The sequence below is a fragment of the Dermacentor variabilis genome, chromosome 1 (genome assembly GCF_050947875.1).
Source record: "Dermacentor variabilis isolate Ectoservices chromosome 1, ASM5094787v1, whole genome shotgun sequence".
Classification (NCBI taxonomy): Eukaryota; Metazoa; Arthropoda; class Arachnida; order Ixodida; family Ixodidae; genus Dermacentor; species Dermacentor variabilis.
Window position 1 is genome coordinate 98,613,875 of NC_134568.1, and position 26,832 is coordinate 98,640,706.

At 46.1% G+C, this 26,832-nt stretch overlaps 1 protein-coding gene across 1 annotated transcript in view; it reads left to right on the plus strand.

Annotated features, from left to right (window-relative positions):
* Positions 1 to 26,832, plus strand: part of LOC142581548 (frequenin-1-like) — a 325,333-nt gene that overhangs the window by 205,702 nt on the left and 92,799 nt on the right. The window contains exon 2 of the mRNA XM_075691216.1: positions 25,914 to 25,938. Within this exon, the coding sequence (XP_075547331.1) occupies positions 25,914 to 25,938 (25 nt within the window). The remainder of the gene's footprint in view (positions 1 to 25,913; positions 25,939 to 26,832) is intronic.

The following is a 26,832-nucleotide window of genomic DNA, read 5'->3' on the forward strand; positions in this document are numbered from 1 at the left end:
CTGCGGCGTGGAAGAGAACATCGAACATTCGTTGTGCCATTATCATCAATTTCTGTCGGAAAGAAAAACATTATCTATCGCATTGCGACGACTGGACGATCGGCCGTTGTCTGTGCAGGTGCTGCTTGAAGACCGTCCCCATCGTTCATCGGCACACAAAGCTATGAAGGCACTTTTGTCTTTCTTTAGGGCAACTGGCCTATGTGAACGCCATTGACTCGCTCAGCCCCCCGCGTGCGTGTGCGAGCTCACCGCAGCTTTCCTCATACGCTCGTTCATCTTATCTTTCTGTTCCCTCTTTCCCATCGCCCTAAGTAGGGTAGCCAACCAGATGCATTTCTGGTTGACATCCCTGCCTTCTCTCTTTATTTCCACCTCCTCCATGTGGGTGACGCCAAGGTTAATTCCACTGCAGCAGAGGCTTCGGCGTGTTTTGCATACTGTTGCTATTATTATTATTATTATTATTATTATTATTATTATTACTTTTTTTACATTTGTCCTTTATGATCTTACCATCCCCTTTCCTATTTAGCCTAATGAGCCATCCTGTCAATAAATGATCTATTCCTGCATTGATTCGTTATGCACTTACAGACTTTGTGCATTTTGTTGCGCTATACGAAGGTAGGCATTCGAATCAGTGTTAGCAAGCCGGAACTTTTTTCTTGTTCATATCCCTGCCTGCCTCTCCTTCGTTTCTCTCTTTCTCAAATAAGGGGTTGCGCGGCGCGTTTCTGACAGTAATCGCAGAGGATGACCTAACTAGTAAGACGTGCAAGTAAATTTAACGGGGCTTCGAGCCTCCTCCTTTTTTTTTTTTAGAAACATAGTACTGAGAACGAGCTGAAATATAATCGTCTGCTGCTCAGCACAAGGTCACGAGTTCGATCCGAGCTATCGAGTTTGCACAATTCGACGCAATGCAGGAGCACCTGTGCACTGACATTTCAATGCGTCCTAAATAAGCGAAGGTTGTGAAAACGAATCATCCACTACGGCATTTTTTCAAGCCCAGGTGTAACGATGGCTATGTTGTGTTAAGCGGATCGTACAAGCGGTGAGTTTGCCTTCCGCTTTCACGCCCCTTTTTCTAGCTTCCCTTCGTGTATTATGGCAAATCGAACATATGCCTGTGTGACCTCCCTGCCTTTTCTCTCTTTGGTCTCCCCTTTCTGTATACTTTCGACCTTACGTATAAAGTAGTAAGTACAAGAAGAAGTAATAAATGGAAGGATGGACATGGAGACAAAAAACATAAAGGGTTTTGTTACCATCCTCTACCGTCTGCCTCAAAATCTGCAAGGTCAGTTTCATCCTAATAGGCAATCTCATAGCTCGGGCAACATTGGGTGTACGCAAAACGTGACTGAAATTATTGCCACGCCGTGCAACCTGCATTCTTTAGCCACTAATGAATCTTCAGAACTCTTAAAAGTTGGAGCTATCTGTGTATTGACTGTACAGAGGATGATTGTTCTGGTAACTCATGCTGTGACTGGATGATCGTGCTCTGGCTATGCATATGTTATAACATATTATAGCCCAGGCACGTACCCACCAAGCCACCACTCCTCACACACATTCCTAAAGCTCCGACAAATCAATCTATACGACGGTCAACATTTTGCTGCTTTTTACAGCGAAAGCTGTATATGACTAACATTCCGTAGTTTTTTCAGCGTTCGTCAACAGGAAAAATCACCACTTGGGCCGATCCTGGCGATGCGCAAAAAAGGGTCCAAGCTCAATGGCACATACCCCTGTGGGCTCGGGAACCTGAACGAGCCCTTCAACATCTTCGGGATGGGCCCACGTATGGGGAGTGCATAAAGCCTGCATCACCTCCACCGCGGGTCGGCCCGGCATTGCGCTACCGCCGGGATCCGCCCACGTATGCGGAGGGCTTAACGCCTGCTTCACCTCCGCAGTGGGTCGGTCCGGCATTGCACTACCATCGGGATCAGCCCAAGTATGGGGAGTGCTTAACGCCTGCTTCACCTTTGCCGTCGGTAGGCCCGGCATTGCACTACCTTCGGGCCGACCCGCGGCGGAGGTGAAGCACTTTGCTTTCCGTTTGAGAGCTTTGACTGTCGTCAGCTCTCGCTGCGATTCCATTTTCACAGAGTGGAATGGTCAAATGGTCGTCAATTCTTTTACTCTCTTTGGATCCCCTACGTCTTCTCTGGATCTATTAAAGTTATTTCACTCACTCACTCACTCACTCACTCACTCACTCACTCACTCACTCACTCACTCACTCACTCACTCACTCACTCACTCACTCACTCACTCACTCACTCACTCACTCACTCACTCACTCACTCACTCACTCACTCACTCACTCACTCACTCACTCACTCACTCACTCACTCACTCACTTTGGATGGCGGTAGTTATCGGCATCTCCTGGGGTGTAAAGGCCGGTTTCATCGATTCGGTTCCCGCGCGATTAATTCGTGATGAGTTCAATTGTCACCATCTATTAAACGATCACGCGCTTCGTTAGTTCAACCTTCTTTGTTTAGACTGATCCATAGACCAGGAAAGGAATTCGATTCGTAGTCAGCTGGTGTGTACGCTCGTGGAACGAGTTGCGGCCAGAGAAAACAGCAGTTGCTTTTAACTTTTCCTTTTGCTTCATTACTTCCTCGATTAACGGCTCGCCGCGACGCTGGCAGATCTTCGGAACCGTATGCTCGCAATATGGGTTAGATAAGGTGGAAAATAAAATAATGCGAAAGAGTGTCCATCATAAGGTCCTGCAATAACCGTTAAACCCATACACAATATGACTGTCACTTGTTACCTCGTATGGCTTTTCCCTAATTGTATACCACTTTTCGTGCAAAATTGGCAACTGGAAACAAGAGCCGAAAGGGTTTTTATTTTGTCCCCAGACATCTATCGTCTTCGTTTATCCATACGCCAAAGTATTTGTACTCGTTTACACGAGCTGTTCGGCCTGTCCGGACCCAGATATTCTTAGCACCCTCTGCTGTTTTACAAGTCTGACCGCCGCGTTGATCAGGTGCTCCGCAGCCACTGGGGACTGAGGGCCATTTCATTGAGATCATTTCATTAGGACAGGCCGCCAATGGAAACTGACTCTTGCAACGTTTAACACCCGAACCCTCTCGAGTGAGGCAAGCTTACCAGGACTCTTCGAATAACTATCAGACATTGTTTGGGATATTATCGGCCTTAGTGAGATTAGAAGAACTGGCGAGGCTTACACATTGCTGAATAACGGCCACGTCCTCTGCTATAGATGTCTGCCGGATAAGAAGCAATGCGGGGTAGGATTCCTAATCGATAAAGACATAGCGGGCAACACTGACGAGTTCTACAGCATCAACAAGAGGGTAGCAGTAGTAGTAATCAAACTCAATAAAAGGTATAGATTAAAAATAGTACAAACCTACGCTCCAACGTCCAGTCGCGACGATGAGGAAGTAGATCAGTTTTATGAAAATGTTGAATTAGCGATGAGAAAAGTGCAAACGCGGTATACAGTAGCAATGGGGACTTCAATGCACAAGTGTGGAAAAAGCAGGCGGGTGAACAGGCAATTGGCAGTTACGGTGTCGATTCTAAAAACGCTAGAGGTTAGATGCTGGCAGAATTCGCAGAAAGGAATAAGCTGAGAATAATTAACACTTTTTTTCAGGAAATGTAGCAACAGAAAATTGACCTGGAAAAGCACTAATGGTGAAACAAATGAAATTGATTTCATACTTTCTACCACAATGCACAGTCCTGCACAATGGACAGCATTGTGCAGGATGTTCAAGTGATAGGTAGGGTAAAGTGCAGTGATCATAGGTTAGTGAGGGCCAGGATCCACCTCAATTTCAACAGAGAAAGAGTAAAATTGGTCAAGAAAGAACCGGTCAACTTAGAGGCAGTAAGGGTAAAAGCAGACAAATTTAGGTTGGTACTTGCAAACAAATGTGCAGCCTTAGAACAGAGAGATGGTGATGATGACATAGAGGTAATGAATGAAACTGTAATGAGGCTGGCTTCAGAGGCAGCAGTTGAAGTGGGAGGCAAGGCACCAACGCAACCAGTAGGCAAGCTATCCCAAGTAAATAAAGAAACGACAAAGAATGAAAGTGTCCAACTTAAGAGATAAGATAGAATTCGCGGAACTGTCAAAACTGATCAACAAGGCGAAAATAAGTGATGTTCGAAACTATAACGTGAGAAAGACTGAAGAAGCTGTAAAAAATGGACGCATCCTGAAATCAGTGAGAAGGAAACTTGGCATAGGACAAACCAAGATGTATGCACTGAAAGATGAGTAGGGTAATATCATCAGCAATCTCGAAGATATAGTAAAAGCAGCGGAAGAATTCTATACTGACCTTTACAGTACCCAGACGACTCAGGAGCGCTCTATTCAAAACAATAATAAACAGTATACAGAAACTCCTCCTATAACTCGAGATGAGGTCAGAAAGGCCTTGCAAGGCATGAAACGGGGAAAAGCGGCAGAACAGGATGGAATAACAGTCGATTTAATCAAAGATGGAGGAGACATAATGCTAGGAAAACTGGCGGCTCTCCATACGAAGTGTCTATCGACTGCAAGGGTCCCAGAAAACTGGAAGAATGCAAACATTATACTAATCCACAAAAAGGGCGACGTTAAAGAACTAAAAAATTATAGGCCCATAAGCTTACTCCCAGTATTATATAAAATATTTACCAAAATAACTCCAATAGAATGAGGACAACACTGGAATTTAGTCAACCAAGGGAGCAGGCTGGCTTCAGGAAAGGTTACTCTACAATGGATCACATCCATGTCATTAACCAGGTTATCGAGAAATCCGCAGAGTACGATAAATCTCTCTATATGGCTTTCATAGATTACGAAAAAGCATTTGATTCAGTAGAGATACAAGCAGTCATAGAGGCATTGCGCAATCAAGGAGTACAGACCGCTTACGTAAATACCCTAGAAGATATATACAGAGATTCCACAGCCGCCTTAATTCTGCACAAGTAGAAAGATACCTATAAAGAAAGGGGTCAGACAAGGAGACACAATCTCTCCAATGCTATTCATTGCATGCTTAGAAGAAGTATTCAAGCTAATAAACTGGGAAGGCTTAGGAGTAAAAATCGACAGCGAATACCCCAACAACCTTCGGTTTGCCGATGACATTGTTCTATTCAGCAACAATGCAGAGGAGTTACAACAAATGATTGAGGACCTTAACAGGGAGCGTGTAAGAGTGGGACTGAAGGTTAATATGCAGAAGAGAAAGATAATGATAAATAACCTGGCAAGGGAACAAGGGTTCAAGATCACAAGTCAGCCTCTAGAGTCTGTGGAGGAGTACATTCACCTAGGTCAACTAATCACAGGGAACCCGGACCATGAGAAGGAAATTCACACAATAAAAATGTGTTGGATCGCGTACGGCAGACATCGTGAGCTTCTAAATGGGAGCTTACCGTTATCATTGAAAAGGAAAGTATAAAATCAGTGCATTTTACCGGTGCTGACATACGGCGCAGAGACTTGGCGGCTGACAAAGAAGCTTGAGAACAAGTTAAGGACCGCGCAAAGAGCGATGGAACGAAGAATGCTAGGCATAACTTTAAGAGACAGAAAGAGAGCAGTTTGGATCATAGAGCAAACGGCAATAGACGATATTCTAATTTACATCAAGAGAAAAAAATGGCGCTGGGCAGGTCATGTAGTGGGCAGACTAGATAACCGTTAGACCATTAGGGTAACAGAATGGGTACTAAGAGAAGGGAAGCGCAGTTGAGGACGGCAGAAGACTAGATGGAGTGACGAAATTAGGAAATTTGCGGGTGCTATTTGGAATCGCTTGGTGCAGGACAGGGGTAATTGGAGATCGCAGGGAGGGGCCTTGGTCCTGCAGTGGACATGAATAGGCTGCTGCTGCTGATGATGATGATGACATGACCTGTAACGTTACTCGAGGACACTGTGAGCAGCGCCGCTCGCGGCAGCAAATGAAAATGTTGCCAGGCAGGGCGTTTGCGTACTTGATTCAGCTTCAGTCCATACCCTTCCGGAATCCGTCCATGTGTCGATCTATGCAGACGATATATGCATTTGGTCATCAGGAGCGACGCGTCCTCAGGTGCGCGCCAGACTTCAAAAAGCGGCCACACTAACATCAGGTTATCTTCGAGCGCGAGGTCTGGAGCTGTCCTGCGAGAAGTGCTCTATAGTCGCTTTCACGCGTAAAGCAATGAAACCGTACGTTATCAGAATTAATGGACAGCCAATTGCCTACGAGAAGACGCACCGCTTTCTAGGAGTGATAATAGATCGAGACCTTTCCTGGAGTCCTCATATCTCCTACCTAAAAAGGAAATTATTCATGATAACCCACGTGCTCAGATTTCTTGCGGGAAAGTCATGGGGTGCGTCTGTGAGTGCGATGCTCCAACTCTATAACGCACTGTTCCTCGGTCTCCTGCGCTATAGCTTACCTGTACTGGGTGGGACCGGCAAGACCAACCTCCGTGCCCTCCAATCTGTACAAGCGCAAGCTCTGCGAATTTGCCTTGGTCTTCCCAGATGTGCGTCCACGGCAGCAACAATAGCCATCGCGCATCACCACCCCATCAACACGTATCTTCAAGTCGACACTTTAAGGATGCATATCAGGCACTTCGCCCGACTTCCATCGCATCATCTCGCCTCCCTTCCTGCCGCTCGACCTCGTTCAGCGTTGAGCAAGATTATTGCCTCCAACCATGGAACTTTACCGTCAAACTTCACGCCTGCAGCACGACCATCTCAACCGCTGTGGTGCCTCCATCTACTCCAGGCTCTTCTTGCTATTCCCGGTATCAAAAGGAAAACGGAGATGTCAACTTTCGCCCTCAAACAAACCGTGCTTTCAGTGCTACATGAACAGCACAGAGGACGCATCCATGTTTACACAGACGGTTCTGTATCCTCTAATAGTTCAGCTGGAGCAGTGGTGATTCCCGCAGAGTGCGTCACCCTCAAGTTCAAGACATCTCACATTACATCATCGACGGCTGCAGAACTCGCAGCTATCCGTGCTGCTCTGGAGTTTATTGTTCACAAATCATCACATTCATGGTCCATCTTATGTGACTCAAAGGCAGCTCTTCAGTGTCTGATGTCCCCTTTCAACCATGGACCAAATGAGCAACTAGTCGCAGACATCCGACTGCTCCACCATCACGCAATCAACAAGGGACACAAGATATCTACCAGTGGATACCGGGTCACTGTGGAATTTCAGGAAATGACAGTGCGGATGACGCTGCCCGGTCGGCTCATGATGGTGCCCAGATTATACCCATACCGCTGTCAAGAACAGATGCAGCCACAAGTCTTCGCTCCCTCGCCCGCGAGCTTACGCAGAATCTGTGGAACACCAGTGATTTCACGAACGCACGTCTCCACAAATTGGATCCACGTCTGCAACTCCGCCTACCACCAGGGTTGCCACGAGCGGAAGCAACACTTCTGTGCCGCCTGTAGCTCGGCGTGGCATTCACGAACTCCTATTCATTCCGCATTGGAATGGCCGACAGCCCTACCTGTGACACCTGCGGCTGCGAGGAGACGATTCAACACCTCCTATGTGACTGTCCCCGTTACGCAGTGCGAAGAAAAGTGCTCGTGAGCGCTCTCGCAAAACTGGACAATCGCCCCTTTACAGAGGAAAAAGCTCTAGGACATTGATCCAGACGGGCTTCAGCACTCAAGGCCTTAAGGGTTTTGTTGAAGTTTTTAAGGACATGCGAATTGTGCGACCGCCTTTGAACGTTGTAGCGCGTAGTTTCGCGTTACTGTGTGAATTTTCTCTTTTTTTCCATTTTTCCCCTCTTCTTCTTTCTCCTTTTATTCCCTTTACCCCTTTCCCCAGCACAGGGTAGCCAGCCGGTACTTACACTGGCTAACCTCCCTGTCTTTCCTCTCCTTTGTCTCCTCCTCCTCCTCTCCTTCAGTTTATTGTTCATTCAAGATACATAGTTGGTTGTTGGCAGTATACAGGCGAGGGTCCCAAATTCAAACGACTGCAGCGGGAGCCTCCGTTTAGAAATTAAGCGATGTACTAAGGGAGTGAGCCAAGGCAACAGCCAAACATGTAGGAGAAGCAAAAGTTAACAAATTTAACCGTTACTTGTGAAAATATTTATGGATCAACATGTTTTTATTTAAAAAGGAAGTAGCGAAAACGCCCCCGGAAGCGGAGAATAATTCCGTGTGTTTGAGTGACGCTTCTACAGTTATCAGTCGAGCCGCCTGACGTAGCCACTTCTCTGCGGTGCTAGTGTAGGCGTTTTTCTGACCTTCTGCGGTGGGTGCAGTGCGTCTAGAACAGCAGTGTCCTACGCTCTACGCAGTTGTACGGGACTGGTGACCACGCATCGTTAAGCAACTTCCCAAATAACAACACGAGTTGGTTTCGGCTGGTAGAGCACTAAATGAGGGTTCCAAAAGAACTGTGATTGTTCCGCATATATATATATATTTCTCGACAATTCTCCCAGAGCTAATTGAAAAAACGCTAATACAAATCTTTATTTTACACTGTCGCTTGTTTAGTTGTTCTTGGCAGTGTTCTTCCGGTGCTTCTGTCATGCGCGAGTCCATTTGATGAGGTTCCATGTTTGCCAAGTAAAGGAGCGGTGTGTCTCACAGGCGTACCTGTGAGATACACCTTATTTCAATTCTATTTTGCTGGTTTACACGTCTTTATGGCAAATGGTAGCATTATTCACATTTGTACTGGTAAAGGTACCTCCCCCCCTCATTCGCATACAAAAGTTACCTTGGGTTGCCCCCCCCCCCCGAAAAAAATCCTAGGTACGTGCCTGTTATAGCCTTATTTATGTGATTTATTACTTATCCGCTGTTTTAGAGCACAGCTCTTACGCACCCGTTCCTGCTTTGAGCGTCGGCGTGCCTCGGCGTCGTACCTCCGAGCGAACGAGCACAGCGAAAGGTGAAAGCCAACGTGGAGCGCAGCGGGAGATGAAAGAAGAGCGCGCGAGGAGGAAGGTGGAGGAGGAGCGGAGCGGAGCGGTAATGGCCTGGGCATGCGCTGAGTTGGTGGAGGCCACGGCGTCCGCAGTCGCATGGGCGATCTCATCTGCGCTTCTGAGGGGAGGGGGGGGGGGGCTGAGGACAGGGTGGCGTGAGGTGGGGAGGGCTAAGCTCGTCCTCGGCGTCAGCTGCTGAGGTTAGCCCGTGGTACCAGCGTGTGTGACGGGTATCACTGCTCCTGGAAGGGGCGTTGGCGAGCGCCTACGAGTAGGGCTCGCTGTGACTCTCCCATGGGTGTTATCGCCGATGACACTGGTGGCACGATTTTCCCGTGACGAAGGACGGCTCTCGTTGTTGTTGGAACGAAAGCGTGAGAAGAAAAGCGTAGTGCCACGCAAGACGGGCTGTTCGGTGACGATGGCTACGATAAGGCGCTAGAGTTGCGCGCGTCATCTGTGTGGAAACAAAGCGCGCTACTCAAAGCGTTCTCTTCCTAATATAAACCGTGCGTCTATATAACCATAATATATTGACGCGCGAAATGAAAACACGTGTAGAGCTGCCATCAAATTTCGCATTAGGGACTATCGTAATCGTCGGTGAAATTTTTAACTGTCCTTGTTTCTTGTTTACTTTTCACATTTCCAACTAACGGCAGTTTACTTTTGATGATAGGGAAGGGCTGGTCTTCCAGTGACCTATTTTCTCAAATTATGTCCATTAAAAAATCAATAAATTCTTTATAAGCAGATGTACCTCCGGTGTTATCGAAGATTGGTGGAATTATTACTGCATGGCTTAACAATATTTCAGCTCCTTCGTCAACGCAGTTTTTTACGGTGCGATCGTTGCTACGTTAGATGATGTTGTTGAATAATTCTTCCTGCGAGACCCCAGGTAATGCTACCAAGCGCGCATAGGGAACTTCATAAGCGGAAAGGAAGGCGCCAGAACAACTTTGTGACTGTTACAGACGCGTTCAACAGTGACATTGAGAGATATAGAAAGGTGCTGTCTTTATTGAAAGGGTGGAGATGTTTGACTGGCTGACGGCGTCGCATGTTACTCCATGTCCAAAGATGGGACTTGGAGTAGCACACTCAAGTTGATCCTAAATGTGAAGGCCTGTCGTTCTCAAAATATGACAAACGCTCCGTTGCAGGCACTGAGCAAGTCACGGGCAAGTGCAACACTTCTTACAAAATGGTACACATGATACATATGCAACACAGCCTTCAAAGGTTGTCTCTCTGATGAACATTGACTGCAGTCACGTAAAACACGCTGCGAGTCTTCAGGAACATTGCACACTGAACACATCGGCGAATCCAATAACTGACGCTTGCATTTATAGTACCACGTTGAGCCTGATGCGATGAAGGCGCGCTTGATCTTGTCTACTCATGCAGGCCTCGCGGCATCTCGAACTCGCAAAATACACCAACTTTGTAAGTAGGTTCGCATCGTACCACATACAGCAGTATGAAGGCCACGTGCCACTTGACACCAGAGTCGCAGAATATTTCCTCGAGAGTGGTATTCCAATTGCGTCTGCCGAATTGCCCTGTGCGCGGCTCCCGCAAGGCGCTCAGCATGAACGTCGCCTTGTATTCCCCAGTGACCAGGCAACCACTGCAACACAACGCTTCGGTGGCGCAGTTCGCAGTCGTCGTTTGTCGAACTGGCATTGCGACGTTAGCCACTGCAGGACTGATCGTGAGCAGGTGAAAATGACCCACGATTGAGTGCTTTAGTCTTGAACGTGAACCAAACGATGCCCCACAGTGTTGCTCAGTTCAGCGGCTGTAGCTGAAGTCCCCTGGTGTTGATGCTATAGTATACACATTGTGGTATGTTGATGATAGTATCGTGTGCACATGGTACCTTTCTTTTCGCATGAGTGTGATATACATGCCTATGAATTTGTTCAGGTGTGTCACATAAAACCGTTTGTTGAAGTTAGTGCTTGTGTCTCCCCTTGGGCTTGCCCCCTCTGTCATTGCGCTTAAACATAACTAAGTAGAAACGCACAAAATTCAGATTACCTAACTAGTTTGCACGGATGCTAAAAAAGGAAAAAAAGAAGCGCAATGAGCTACGGGGACCCGTATTTCTAACAGGCTATGGTGTTGCTTTAACGATTGCCCAAATAACCTGAAGTTTGTTTAGCGTTATTGTGCGAGTATGTCAAACGCATGCTGTATAAAATTATTTATCTTGTATTGTAATCTTGTTCTTCTCTTCCACTCGTTATGAAGTCTCCGCCTGAAAAAAAAAAGGACTGCTCAGAAAACGAAAGTTTGCTGATTAGATGGCGTTGTAAATGACGCAGCAAGTCCGTAACGGAGTCGGGAGCCCTATATTCTGGCGCGGCGCTCGTGTGTCGCCCGTGACCCATCTTGCAGTGGCTGTTATAGGAACGAGCTAACGAAAAATTAAGACGCTGGATGCTACTTGGTGTCACACTTTTGCATGACGCTCTTTGCTGCTGCTGTCATCAAGCAAGTGCAGTGCTATTCCGCTTTTCATGTGTTGCGCTCCTTCCTGATCATGGAAACAAACTGCCGTTTCTATAGCTACCATGGTGTTAATATACGAATCGAGGTGCGAAATCTCCCGATTCCCCGAGGGGGAGTGGGGGGGCGACGTTGCCAAAAGGAAAGAGTCGCGAGCGTGCGACAGCATCTGCCGCACACGGTCTCATCGGTGCCACTTCGACGGTACAATAGCCAACACGATAGGTGTTTGCGTTCTTTGGTCGGGCTTATTTTGGACGAACGCAGAAGAAACGCTGGTTGCGCTAACGAGCTGCGCCGCCGGTGGCCAGAGTCGTGGGTGCGGCAAACAGGATGGAGGGGCTAGCATGCAGCCGCCGTGAACGGGCACACCGGCGACTTTGGAACCGCCGGGGGGTAGAGAGATGCTGGCGCGTTCTTTAGCACGCGCGTCCATCGATCCGGGCAGAAAGCGCGTGCCTCATTGCGCGCAGCTGTTGGAGCCGCCGCGTTCACAGTGATCTAGGGAGCACGGTGCTGCGGCCCGCCCCAAGTTGGCGGGACTTCCTCAAAGCAGACACCGCGGTAGAGTGCGCGGAAATGAAACGGTGATGATGATGATGATAAATTAATAAAAACTAGCTGCAGATTTAGCTGCGGAGAGAAAGCGGAGACAAGCGACGGATGTGCGAGACGCTAAGTGAAGGAACGAGGAGGAAGCGGATGTACAAGCGTGAGCGGTCGGCAGGCTTTTGCTAAGTTGCACCGCGACAACCGTAGGAAATATTGGCGCGAGACGGACGCACATACTTTGCTAGACTATGTGTCATCGCTTTTTTCTCGTCGATTAAACGGCGCTCCAGCGATGGCTTCATCCCTGCTGCAGAGTTCGTCAGGAAGTTGGTGAGTGACACTGTCGCGACACTCTTCCTGCGCGAGAAGAAGGGGGAAATGCAGCGGCCTGGTGAAGTAAGTGCGCGTGACTTCGTGCTGTCGACACGCATCTGGAAATCGGCGCCAGCAATGGTGCGTTTCCTTTCGAGATACGCCTCGATCAGTTGCCACGTTTTCCCAGTGCCCTTTTCTGGTAAAAAAAAAAAAGAGATAACGGGAAGAGGACAATTACCGGCAGCTCCAGGAAATTTGTGCAGCGCGAGCTCAAATAACATTTCAATGTTTACCAGATTTTAACTGGTCGGCACTACCAAAAGGATAACTTGAGTTTAACATTTCCTTTGCAGATTGTTTTTCTTTTTTCTTAAAAAAGGACTATAATTTCATTTCATTTCATTCGCATAGTGGACATGGTCCTTATAACGAGACAACTTTATACTGTCAGGAGCCACAAATGGTACTGGAGGTCTTTGAAGTTACTGTGAAGGTAATTTCACGCTCATGTGAGAATTCAGCCTCTCGCATTACTACATCATTCCATTTTACGCTTTAAAAATTGTATACGCAAGTCATAGAGTTTACGATAATCTTCATATCGAAGCGAAAAGAAATATGTATGTTAGAAAAAAGTATAAATACATAGCAAGTCCGACATTTCCGCCGGTGGCAGTCGAACTCACAAGGTCATGTGGCGTCACGGGGTGTAAATACCTCTCTGCCTGTCTCCTCGAACATTTTCGTTCATCAGCTTTTCTCCGAGCCCCGATATATAGGGTGGTAAATAAAGCGCGCTAAGTAGCCCACACCGCCTATCTAACGAGCTTACTTATTGGATAACGTTGCCTGCTTTATGTTTCGCGTTGTGGTCTTAAGCTTCATGCTTCTCGTCAGTAGCGAGTATGGCGGTGTCCTGGAAGTTCTGAAGTCCTCGAGGGTTGGTATGCGGGCTTGTTGATAAGTCGTATTAAATATGGATGAGGTGTAGCGCAACACGGGGTCACGAAAATAAGAATGAAGGTACGACACACACACAAAGTAACGAAACCCACTGAGTGCTTCTGTGTGCATGTCATAGGCGTCAGTGCGTGCAACGACATTACTACACTACCGATGTCACCAAAGCCGGGCATATGCGTAGTTCTGCACAGTTGCTTTGTGCTTTTCTAGAGGCACACTCCCCTTTCCCATTCCCCCTGTGTAGGGTAGCCAACCGGACGTTATTCAGGTTAACCTCTCTGCCTTCTACTTTTCTCTTTCCTCCTCCTCTAGAGGCACACTGATCTTGTTCTATATTAGTAATCGCTCGATAGTTGATATAAGAGTGCTTCGCATCACAAGGCATTCTATGGACGATTTGACCATTTATCGGCTATTTCTTATTTGCAGATTGTTTTTTTATGAACGTGCACACATCACTTGCACAGCACACCACAAAGCTCGAATTGGATAATTAGAAATAATTAATTTTAATTATTGAGGTTTTAGATATGAATTTCAAGCACGTTAATTTTCATTGTCATTCCAATCCGAGCTCGACTGTCTGACATGCGTAAACAGAAACTTGAACTTGAAACGGAAACTTGAAGCGCGATCATCCCTGGGAATCAAGATAGTAAGAATTTCAAAACGTAAACGGTAAGCCCAAATATGCGGACACCGCGCCATGTCGTGCCAGCCACGTGAATTTGTATTGCACCAGTGCTAGCTAGACGTGAACGGTTTTCAAGAACAATTAAAATGAAGTTTGGAGGTTTTACGTCTCAAAACCACCATTTGATTATGAGGCATGCCGTAGTGGGGAGACTCCTGAACAATTTGGAACGCCAGGGGTTCCCTAAGTACACGGGTGTTTTCGCATTTCACCATTAAAATCCCAAATCATCATCATCATCACATCTCGCCCCCATCGAAATGCGGCCGCCGTGGCCGGGATTCGATTCCGCGACCTCGTGCTCATTAGCCCAACACCATAGCCACTGAGCGACCGCGGCGGGTTGCATGACTTTCCGCCAGATTATTCCTAGAAATGAGGTCAACGGTGGCCTCGCACAAGCCCTATTTGAGTCCACTAAAAGAAATTGTCTGACTCAAAGCACGTGCGAAGCTTTTTCTTTCTTGGAAAAAAATGAGGAGGTTGGCAAACCGTACTGGGTGGCCGCTGAGAAATGAGCAAACAAAGTAAAGGCTGATTAGGTATGAGGATCATTTGTACGTGTCTTCAAGATTGTTAGCTAAATATAACTCAACTTGCAGGAACTTTTGGAACACCTCGATAGGAACATTCACGAGTATCTGCTCGTCGTTATGTAAACCTGTGTTGAATAATAGCGCCATTATACTAATTTTAGATTGAAAAACTTCATTTAATACGTACGCCACCCGCCGCGGTGGCGTAGTGGCTATGGCGTTGCTCTACTAAGCTCCAGGGCGCGGGATCAAATCCCGGTAGCGACGACCGCGTTTCGATGGGAGTGAAATGCAAAAACTGCCTTGTACCGTACATTGGGTTAAAGAACGCCTGGCGGTCAAAATTAGTCCAGAGTTCCTCACTACGGCGTGCCTCACAATCAAATCGTGGTTTTGGCACGTAAAAACTCATTCTTCTTAAACGTTTAAAAATATAATCGCTTGCTCTTAGTAAGAACACCGCTAGCAGCGCACTATAGAAGCTGATCAAGAGCGGAGGTGGCGGCAACATTGTTCTTCAGATCCCGCACGCAATCGGTTCTGTGCTCCTTAATTATTTTAATTCAAAATTTACCATCCCGTCAACCATAAGAATTACGAGCGAGCCTATGCGTTTACCAAGTGCTCGTTTGCTGCACAGTGACGTCTTCCTTTTATCTGCTTCCTGTCGCTTTCTTCGTTATTTTCTTTTTCTTCGTGAACGAGGGAGGAAATCCGAGTTAATTGCTTATCTTTTGCCGCGGATCCTCATTCACTTCTAATTTCTATAGCTACGGCTTACGCGAATCCTTATCGGGCGTACGCGTGCGTAAAGTGTCATTTAACTCGGCTGTAATTAAAGACTACGTCGCCGCGATGTCACTGGGAATGCCGAGCGCTTGATTGTTGGGAGTGTAAGCGCGCCGGCAGTAGCAGCGACAGTGGCGAATATTTCACATCGGTGTTTCTAATTAAATTGCTTCCTAATGGGAGAGGTCGCTGGGTTGCCTGGAGACGATAAATTAGTGCCGCTTGCTGCGACTCGCGTAAACTTAGCTGCGCGCAGAGGCATCGAAAAGGAAGAATGAGATAGGTTAAAAAGGAGCGGAGGAAAAAAGTGGCTAGGTTTTGCTGAACCGTGCGGATGCCTGAGTGTTCGCTGGGTATATATATTTTGTGCCGGAACAGTCGGTTATTTCGCGCGTTCAAACGTCGTTTGCCGTCGCTAATTGTGCGCGCTTATGTGTTTATTTTTTCTTCCTTACCATCGCTCTCGGGTGCTGTAATGGGCCTGCCATTACGCGATAAGGACGGCAGGCGTGGAGTTTTATTTAAAGTGCTGGTAATAAAATGGAAAGGGGGGAGGGAGTTCGGAGGCCACGGCAAGAGCGTTCGGTGCGAGTAGCGCGAGGAGCAGTAGAAAAGGGTTTGGAGGGCGTGGCTATAGGTGAACGTGCGGTCCCTGCATACCTTCTCAGCGCGTGAAAACTCGCGGGCGTGGTATTTTTCGCTTTTTTTTAATTATAAGGGAGTAAGAAAGGCAGATAGGCGAGGAAATAAAAGAAGAATATACAGTTGTGAGAAACCAAGGCAGAAAAAGAAAAAACAGAGAGAACGTGACAGCGGGGGCTTGAGCACGTCCACGTAAAATTGGTTTTTATGCATTCGTTGCTGGTCCGTGTTTGAGGTCCTTCGGCGCAAAAAAAAAGTTGGAGCTTTAATTTGCAGCAACCATCACAGCTCCGTCAACGATGCAAGAAAATGGTGGGCCGGGTGTTGTTAGCTACAGCGTATGGCGCCGTATGCGTCAATTTTGCCGGCGCATCGTTCGTTGCCCGCGGAGCTCCCGCGAAGGGAACAATCGGGAAAATGGCCAACCGCACGTGTGCATCAAGACCGACGCTGTAGATATAAAAATATTGTTATATGCAAATGGAATCAGAAAATGACTGCGATGAAGGGAGTATAGACTGGTCACGGCGTTAAACTGAACCACCAATATGTTTGATTTGTTTTCCTGTCCCTTCACCCCCATTTTTTGGGCATTCTTTCACTGTTCTACTTCCCGTTTTGTGTTGCGTGTGATTGTAGGTAGCCCGTTAGTGCAGTTGACGAAATGGCTTAGCGCTTTTATGTGCTTTGAGCACGCCTAATTGAATTGCGAGTCGAATCGAATGTCGCTTGAAAACGGTCGATAAGGAGAGTGTAGAATCTCAATTCACACGTAGCGTTTGCTGTTTAGGGCATTTGCTGATTCATGCATTTCAAAGACGAAAAATTATCATTTTTAATGTGAGTGTAAGCGTTTCATTCTTTTCTTTTTCGTTTTTTTTTTTCTGGTAACGGGACTGGCAAATTAAAAGAAGGAGGAATTCATGTGGGTGTGGGACAAAAAACAGCGAAACGGAACTGTCGCTCAGAAATAGAAATCGCTCACATTAGCAGACATTATTCCGTTATATCGACCGTTTTAATAATTTCTACTGTTAGTAGAACAGAATGATAAGACATCAAAACGACGCCAGCCACAGTCCACGCAGTGCGATGGACTCACTGCATGTTAGTCCGCTTGGCAGGCGGTTTGTTAAGGAAGGGCCAACTAAGCGCGGTAGACGGTCGGTTAAATTTTGTTTCCTGAATGCAGACATTCAGGAAACATTACCGAAAAGCTAAACTTACAAAAAATTACCGAAAAGCTAAACTTACAAAGAACTCAGAAACATGGGGAAAATACGAACTGTGCGCTAACCAATATATTCAGGAGCTGACGATAGCCAAAGATCACTTCTTTAATCATGACCTTCTGACGATTCTACGATCAAACCCCAATAAATTCTGGCGCTTACTTTCAGTAAAGACACATTCTAGACAGATTGAACTAACAGATCCGGATGGTAATCTCATAAACTCTGAGAAATGCGCCTCAGCTCTTAACGACTACTTTACCTCAGTTTTCTCCAACACTAATGACGCTCTCATTGAACCAATACCACCACTCCCAGTAAAATTAATGCCAGACATCAAGATCAACCCTGATGGCATATGTAGCCTCATTAATTCACTCAAACTAACCACCTCAGCCGGGTGTGATGGAATTAACGCCAAAATACTAGTTCACACCAGTAACATTTCTAGCCAGATACTACATCTAATATTTACGCAATCCTTAAAAACTGAAAGCTTGCCCGACGACTGGAAAAAGGCCCATGTCGTACCAATCTTCAAGACTGGCGACCGCTCCCGTGCTATAAATTATCGCCCAATTTCTCTCACCAGCATTTCCTTCTAAACTTCTAGAACATATAATCTCATCCAACCTAATGTCTCACCTGGAATCTATCAACTTCTTTTACCCTCACCAGCACGGCTTCAGAAAACTATTTTCATGCGAGACCCAACTCGCCGAGTTCACCCATGACATTCTACATTTCATGGACCTTCATTTGCAGATTGATGCCATTTTCTTGGATTATTCAAAAGCATTCGACCGCGTTTCCCACAATCACCTACTTCAAAAACTCGCATCTATCGGAATCCCAAATAGCTTGCTTACCTGGCTTGAACACTTCTTAAAAGGGCGCACACAGTTCACCTCTACAAATAACCATAATTCATCTCTTAGCAGCGTAACATCGGGTGTGCCACAGGGCGCTGGTTTATCCCCTCTACTTTTCCTCATCTACATCAATACACCTTCACCTTACCTGCTAACATTAAGAATAAATTACGTATATTTCCCAATCAAAGGCTCGAATGAAATCGCCGCGCTACAACAGGATCTCGATTCCATCGCAGTATGGTGCGAGAAATGGTACATGCCGCTTAACCTTACTAAATGCAAAGCTCTGTCATTCACCCGCAACCACTGCTTAACCAGTCACATCTACACAATAAATTCAGCTCCTATCAATCATGCCCCGTCTTACAAATATCTCGGCGTTCACATGACGTCGACACTATCATTGGCAACTCACATTGACACCATCTGTTCTAATGCTTCACGCACCCTTGGATATTTAAAACGCAACCTGAAAGCCGCATCACCAGAAATAAAAAAGCTAGCATATCTAACATTCGTACGTCCGCAGTTAGAATATGCTTCATCTATCTGGCATCCTCCCCAATCATATCTAACCTGTGACATAGAAGCAATACAAAATCGCGCTGCTCGGTTTATATTATCCAATCGCTCTCGTGATACCAGCATAACCGCACTAAAACGTACACTTGAACTACCATCACTTGCTTCCCGCCGGATCATCTCTCGTCTCTGCTTGCTTCACACCTTTTGTTACCATCCACAATCCAGGCATTCCCTGTTAAATCCACCCTTACGTACATCCTCTCGCTTAAGCCACAGTCGTCCCATAGCAAACATTAACACCCGATCATCTGCCATGAACACTTCATTCTTTCCCGACGCAATAACCCATTGGAACCATCTCCCAGAAGATATCGTGTCATGCACTGACCGTAAAACGTTCCGCGAAATGTTAAATAACCACACTGCTTAATTACCCATCCCAACTGTTCCTTTTTTTTTCGCAATTGTTCCTGGCTTATATTTGTTTATTGTTGTTTCTTTATTGTTCTGTACATTTCTCCTAACATTGTTACAAGGATTAAAGCCCTCCTTTATGTAATGCCTCCGGGCCTTTAAGGTGAAAATGAAATGAAATCTCTGTTCTGTACAGTACATTTGTTAGAGCATATAAAGCGGACGAACATGATGCATGAGTTTACAGCTTACTCGAATTATTATTGTGTTTACAAGGGTTTTACAAATGTTCTACTCACAAATTAGTGGAGCTTAAGACAATGCATAAATTTGGTCTGCTTTCGATCCATTATTAGATGCTATTTGCAGAATTAGGCTATTTTTTATTAAAGAGCTACAAAGTTGTAAACTTGGTATTTTAATTTTATAGAATTTAGTAAATTTTGAGAACTTGTCTAAACAATCTATGGCATAAATTAGAATTCATTTCTTGAAGCTATATACTAGATATTAAAGCTTTCTTTTTTAATGCAGCAAACCTCATCAATGTCGGTGCAGTGGTTGCCGAGAAAAACAATTTTCAATTTCCCACGCACTTATTTTAGGAACTCCCGAGCTAAACTTCATCGTAAGAACGGGATTCCGGGAGCAAATCATATAGTAAATATTCAGAGGCTGACGGTGACAGCCATTTATAGCTGGTAGCAACTTAATGTCGTGGATTTGTAGTAAGACAGCGCAGGATTCAGGCTTTAGTGAAAGGGGAGGGGGGGTGCTGTTCCAACACGATCGTAAACAACAACAGCAACAAGAGAACAACAACAAACGAAAGAAGCGTTGAAGCGCTTTTTAGCATATTGGTAAGAATCGCTCACCCCAGCCACCCCCCAAGAATAGGAGCTACTTCTCAAACACACGTTCAAATCCAGTCAGTCTTATTCGGCTCACCACCAGTAGTGGAAACCACGTGTACCTTCCCGCATTCTGCATGCATCGGATTTTGCACACGCCAACGCCGCGCATTCTAGCATTATTTTGCCGTTTTTGTAAAGAAGGGTGCGGAATGGCTTCTCAAGTGCCTCTCTCTGCTCTGTCGGCTCACTGGTCACATAAACTGGCGCCACTGCTGTTTCACAGTCACTTACGAGTAGCACCAAGTGCTAGAAAGTAAAAAAAAGAAAGAAAAAGTGTGTCAGGCACGTGCGAAAAAAAAAAAAACAAGCCCCTCGAACACGTGGATCCTTATAATTCCTTCGAGCTTTCCGAGTGACTCCCACATTGTACAGCTGTCCAGTGCCACTCGTTCACTGCGCGCCTCTAATTGGATGCAAACTCGCTTGGAATTCATCAGCACATGTGGGTAGAATGCTCCGCGAACTTCATTCAAGGCGGTCACGTCCAGCCGAGCGGCACAGGAGATCAGAGCGAACGAGATCTTCGCGGCAAACAGGCAGGCACGAGAGGAGCAAATGGCTGAGGGACTTAGCCCGAGCTCGACAGGACCCGACTCCATTAGCATGGAGAGCACTATCCCAACGCGGTTACTCTCTGCGTGACCACAGAAAGTGTAGTTCACTTCAACTAACTCGGCGTCCGTCGCCTCGCTGGATTCGCATCCTCCGATGCTCTCGTGTGCCATCACATTTCGCGTCGTGATCACTGACGTGTTTTGCTTTACCCTAAAGAAGGGAAAACAGCAAGAAGAGGATAACCTTGTGCTCCCAAGCGAAGTGCGTGCTCGCTGAACGCGTCCACAACTAATCTGGAGTTGATTCGCGCGTCTAGCGGTCATCGTGTAGAGTCATTCGGTAATTTGGTGGTTGCAACTGACATAACGCCTCAGTGACCTCTCTTCGACTGATTCTTGGCGTTAGAGGCGAATTCACTTCCACAAGGTCTTACGTGGCTTACACAGTGTTCAACTGACGCATAAAGTGCGACAGCGGGCTTGTGTGCAAATACTTGCCATACGTATCACAGAATCTGTGTCCCACAGTGGGGTACCAAATACCCCCAACTTGTGACAGTATTCACAAGCGCAGACAGCAATTGCTGCAATAAAACGGCGTGCGCGCATAGTTTGGCTGCACGGAGTATATCTGGTGGGCACTTGGGACTTTCACTGTGTAGGAACTGTGAATGCACGACAAACTGCGAGACCGCAACATTTTTTAAAATGACATGATATTATAAAAGTGGTTGGTACCTTTAGTTGACGCCGGCTACGGCTTTTGACATGGCAAACAAAATGAAATCCCCAAAATTGCCTAAGAACGATAAATACAGTCAAACAGCCCAAACACATGCAAAGTTCGGCGACCAGTTCAAGAAGCCATAAGAGATAGTGCAGGAACACGCGCTAACATGTATACACACATGCATAAGCAAGCACAGTTACAGAGGTTGATAAAACGGGACATTCTTGTTTGTGGACCCGTCTGGATCATTGCAAAATATGCTGGCAAGGGCGTCAGTGCGCCATCTTTATTGTTGCTGCCTAAGGAATTATAGTGTTTATACGGTTTTTCCTTGGTAGTGTTGAATTTTTTGCTTTTCTTGCGAAATTCAAATCAAGTTTATTTTCCTTGAAATACAAGGAGGTGGTAGGCATAAAAAAAGCTGCATGAAACAGCAGCTTGACAGGCAATTTCCCCTATAGTAGGCAGCAGCATGGCAAAGCAAAAAAAAAAAAAAAAAGCATTTCCGCAAATTTCTACCACAATAGTTTTTTTTTTGTAATTATTGTTAACGGAATTTTTTACGCCCCCGTGGCATGTAGCACAATTTTTACGTCTTGAGCTGGAATATTTCAAAAGACAGACATTATTTGTACGAGAAATGGAAATTAATAATCGACAAACTAAATAAATTTCTCTAACAACTTTTAAACTTTACGGTGCATGTTCCAATCTACGAATTGAAGCTGCTGAATTCGCAAGTAATATCCACTTGGAATGAACTCTGAGCACGGCACCACTTTTGAGAAATGTGTTCCCATTACGACGAAGTGCACTGTTGTTTGACTAATGTGTGAGCTTCAATGCATAACAAGGCGTTTTGTTAAAAAAAAAAGTGGAGCACCAGTGCACATTTTTACCGCCAGTTTGACAACGCTTATCTAAAAACTGGTGCCAGTTTCGAAATTCGTTTGAAGTGGATGCGCCTTGTAAAATCACTGGATTCAATGCGATAAGTGCGCTAAAGTAATCAGAAAATCAATTAGTAAACTTTTGGTAATTCGCTATTCCATTTGATTTACAGTGTAAGTAATGTCCGCATCTTCGAGTAATACAGCTCAATCAGTAAGAAAGAAAGAAACACGCTGTATAGGCATCAGTCTCGCGATGATGTCTTACAGATCGCTGACTAACGTTTTTTACCACGGACGTGTGGTTCTGGCCGCCACTCCTGATTCTATCGGTCCTGAGCCTTTTAACGTCATACAGGAAAAGAAGCTAAGGCGCAGATTACCATGACTCGAAGAGAACTTGACAAAAAGTTTTTTTTTTCATATATTTTATTCTACCCACGCGCCATCGACCTCACAACTTTTTTTGTTTACAAACATGAAGCTTGTCTATCCATATTATAATAAAACGCAGAAAAGTAACTTTCCCTTATAGGCATATTTGAGAGAGAGCAAATAATAAAGGAACGGTAGGGAGGTTAACCAGGACTGAGCCCGGTTGGCTACCCTACACTGGGGAAAGGGTAAAGGGGACCACATATTTAATTTTGTAATGTAACAAGCAGTAGATGTAGTATAAGCACTTGTTACAAAGGCTGTGACAAACCCGCCGTGGTTGCTCAGTGGTTATGGTGTTGGGCTGCTGAGCACGAGGTCGCGGGATCGAATCCCGGCCATGGCGGCCGCATTTCGATGGGGCCGAAATGCGAAAACACCCGTGTGCTTAGATTTAGGTGCACGTTAAAGAACCCCAGGTGGCCAAATTTCCGGAGTCCTCCACTACGGCGTGCCTCATAATCAGAAAGTGGTTTTGGCACGTAAAACCCCAAATATTATTATTATTAAAGGCTGTGACAGAACATCCATTGAAATAGCTATGATATCTGGGAAGTAAAAGAAGACAAGGCATTAAAAAAGAAACTATCAGGTAAAGAAACACGTCCTTCAAGTCTTCTCGCGAAAGGCATGTTATGGTAATCTACTGACTATCAAATCTATTTAAAATAAATACTGTGATTTTGCGTGACCAAACCACGATATTATTGTTACGAGGCACGCGTAGTGCAGGACTCGGACTCCAGAGGGTGTAATTTTGCTTAAGAGTGCACCCGTCGCGCATTGTCTGACAGCACAAAGTTTCCACGCGGGTAATATTTGGTTCACCTTTGTGAAGCTGTTATTAGGGGTTCTGTGGTTCCCTAATGGAGAACATTTCGTTTGCCGCGTGTTCTTGCAATCATCATCATCATCATCATCATTATGCATACGTTGGTAGAGCGCATGTGCGGCAGCGTTAGTTAGGCTCTATTGGAAATTGCTGGATTGAGATAACGAAGACAACTTGTCACTCAGCTAGTGATGCCTTATTTGTGTGTCATCGCTAGTCGCGCTGCCTTCTGCTGAGCGAAAACAGCGGCTGTAGTGAGTGGTGCGTCATGAGAGGCGATAAGGCACGCATTAGATGTGCATTGTGGAGACTTCAGAGGCTCGTATGACGTATAGTAAGGTGACTGGTAAGGCGGAGCAAGGCAAGGCACTTGCATAGCGAGAAGCGCGAGTAGCGCAGACTAGCATGAATGGCAACACGTGCTCAAAAGAAAGTTGTTTCGAAGCCAGCACTCTACGGTAGACGGAACAAACGAACTTCTGAGCGCGCCGCTTCCGCGCTCTAACCAAGTGGCTGTATGCTCTGTATACCAGACGTGTTCAGCTTTCTTGTTAGCTTGAGCGCCGCGTAGAACACTCATTCGGCAGCCTCAATGAGATGCCTCGTGTACGCTTGTATTTCGGCGGTCATATCAAGCACTGAGAACGCACAGACGTAGCTGACAGTGGCCACAACTATTTTTCCGCTTTACAACAATCCTTCCACGACACATGTAGGTCAACCAGTATGAAAGTTAGTAAGTTTGTGACTTTGTTTATGAACTCATTGTGGGGCAACTTGCATTTGACTTTTATACTGTTACGTTCATGGGCGTATAGGACTGTTCTGTGGATTTCTGACCATATGAAGTGATTTCATTTTCCTACATATTTTTTATATTGTTGTTTCCGCTATGAAAAAAGGAGTAGCCGTCACCATTATAAGGTGACTACGTCTCTTTCTTTTATTTTCATTTCAATTAAAAAAAAGCATACAGGACCGTCGGTTTGCAGATAAGGACAAGGAATAGGGTGACATTTTTTCTCTATAGATACGCGATGCAGCTGCATTCGGGCATATTTATTTGCTTTGCTTCCGACGCATCTAGAAAGAAATGACTAATCGAGTAGAACTCTGCAGCGTACCCAGACAACAGTGCTTTAAGTGTCCGCAAGTTTATTTCTGTGTCCTAGGGAAAGGAAATCAATCGCATTTGGCGTCCATTGAAAAGGCGCATTTTACTGCACTAATGCCACGTGGTCGCCATTTGAACTTTCAGAGATTTCGTTTTCTTTTCACTGCAGCCAATGTGGGCAGAATGAATTGTAACTTCTGCAATACTTGGATAGCATTCGCGTACTGGTTAAATTCAAATCCTCGGGTTCAACGAGCCAAACTGAGGCACGCCGTAGTGGGGGACTCCGGAATAAGGCGACTAGCGGCGGTTCATTGACGTGCACCGAAAGCACGAGGTACACGAGCGTTTTTTTTTTTTTTGTCTTTTGCATTCCGTCCACATCGGAATGCTGCCGCCCCGGCCGATATCGAACCCGCCACCTCGAGCTCAGCAGCGCAATGCAGCAGCCACTAAGCTACCGCGGTGGGTCGTGCAATCGTTGCGTCTTTTTTTTTCTCCTTTTCGCTCCGCGCATCGATTCTCCCACAGTGGCCGAGCCCAATTTGCCTCCGGTTGCTCCGTCGTTTCAGACGTCCAATAAGCCAGCGAAGCAGGTAGCGACGCATTGCCGACACTAGCGTAATTGGGAGGCTGCTCTTGGTTCCACTCAGATGCGCGGAGCGGGCCACGGCGAAGGAAGAAATATCCAGAAGCGACCGGTGCCCACCACGTGTGGCAAGGAGCGAATCACGCAAAGCGCCATGTGCTCCCGCCGGTCAGTATAGGTGGTCCCAGTAGCGCATGTTGCGTTGCGGGTTCTTGTCTTTTCGTCGATGCGAGAGAGCCGGCTGACGGCACCAAGAAGCGAGCGAGGAAAAAAAAAGAGAGTGATAACGAGAACGATAGAAAACAGCTGAACTGAGCTTCCTCGCCAACGCGGGCGAGATACTTCGACGATGCTATCTAATCCGAGGGACTGGCCGGCCAGCGAAATAGGGAAGCGCCGAAAGCAACGCTTATACGTGGCCTCGGTAAAAGGGGCGTAGAAGCAGAGCCGTGCAGACCTTCAGTACAATAATGCATCTACGACAACGGCGAGGAAAGACTCGAAAGCGATTGCGGCTTCTTATAGGCGTCAGCGAAAGACATGCTAGGGGAACGGAGGAAGAAAGTTGCCTGTAGCAGGGGTGGCAACTGAGGGGCGCAAAAATGGAGCGTAATTGGTTGCGCTTCCAGGTTACTGCATGAGTGCTGTTGTTTCCTATCTGTAAACGTCACCAGTTGTAACTGAATCGCGATAACTTGCATCGGAAGTAATTCAATGCTTTGCGATAGTGACTAAAACGTGTTTTCTTTATTTCTCCCTTTCTTTCTTATTTTGCAGTTACAGAAAAAGAAGTTCGACAATGGTGAGTAAACCTTCTGTGCACCCTTTATCGCACGCTGATAAAATTTTTTTGCATATTTCCTCAATAAAAAGAAAAAAAAATGCAACGCTAGCTAGCACTCGCCCTTCATGCTGTGCAGAGTGAGAATTTTTACATATCTACTTGGATGCTCTCCTTACTAAAGCCTCTGGGTCTTATAGATGTAGCGACAACTGTCGGAAGCACCTTGTAATTTACGCCAAGACAAAAACATTTAACTTTGGCGCGCCTAATGCGCCGGTTACATTAAGCGACGATGTGACGTTTGGCGGAAAATTTGTTAGTTCGGCGTCTTTACAAAACCGTCCATTCCTAGCCTTCTTTTTGCATGGACAAGTGGGTACGGGTCGCCACGTGTCGATCTATGCACCTTCGCGATTGTGGAAACTATGCGTGGACGTTTGCTGATTGGTTGCTAACAGAGAGCAAGGGCGTGCGCAGCGCGCGTGGCCTGCTGTCTGCTCCTGGCCCATACCACGGGGGCGCGCTGTCCAATCGCGTAGCTCGGCGGCGAGATCAAAGCCTCTCGCTGCCTTTCCAAGATCCAAGGGCTTTACTACTTACTTGTCCTGTGTACACCCTATATTTCTCCCTTTCATAAAATTCTCCAGCCTCCTAGCCTCTTCTTTTTTTTTCTGTCGCATTTCTTCTTTCGCCTTCCCTAGCAATGTGTCCGCATCGCTTCGAGCATACACATAAAAAAAAAAACAAGATGAAATGTAACAGTGCTTCGTTCGACGTCTTAGCTGCTAGACGTCTGATAAATATCCCGAGGCTTTCGAATTGCTCACATCGATAACTTGCCTGAATTGTGGAAATTGTGGTTGTAATTGTCCCAAAGCAAGAAATTTATTTCGACAATCTAGTGGCTTAAAG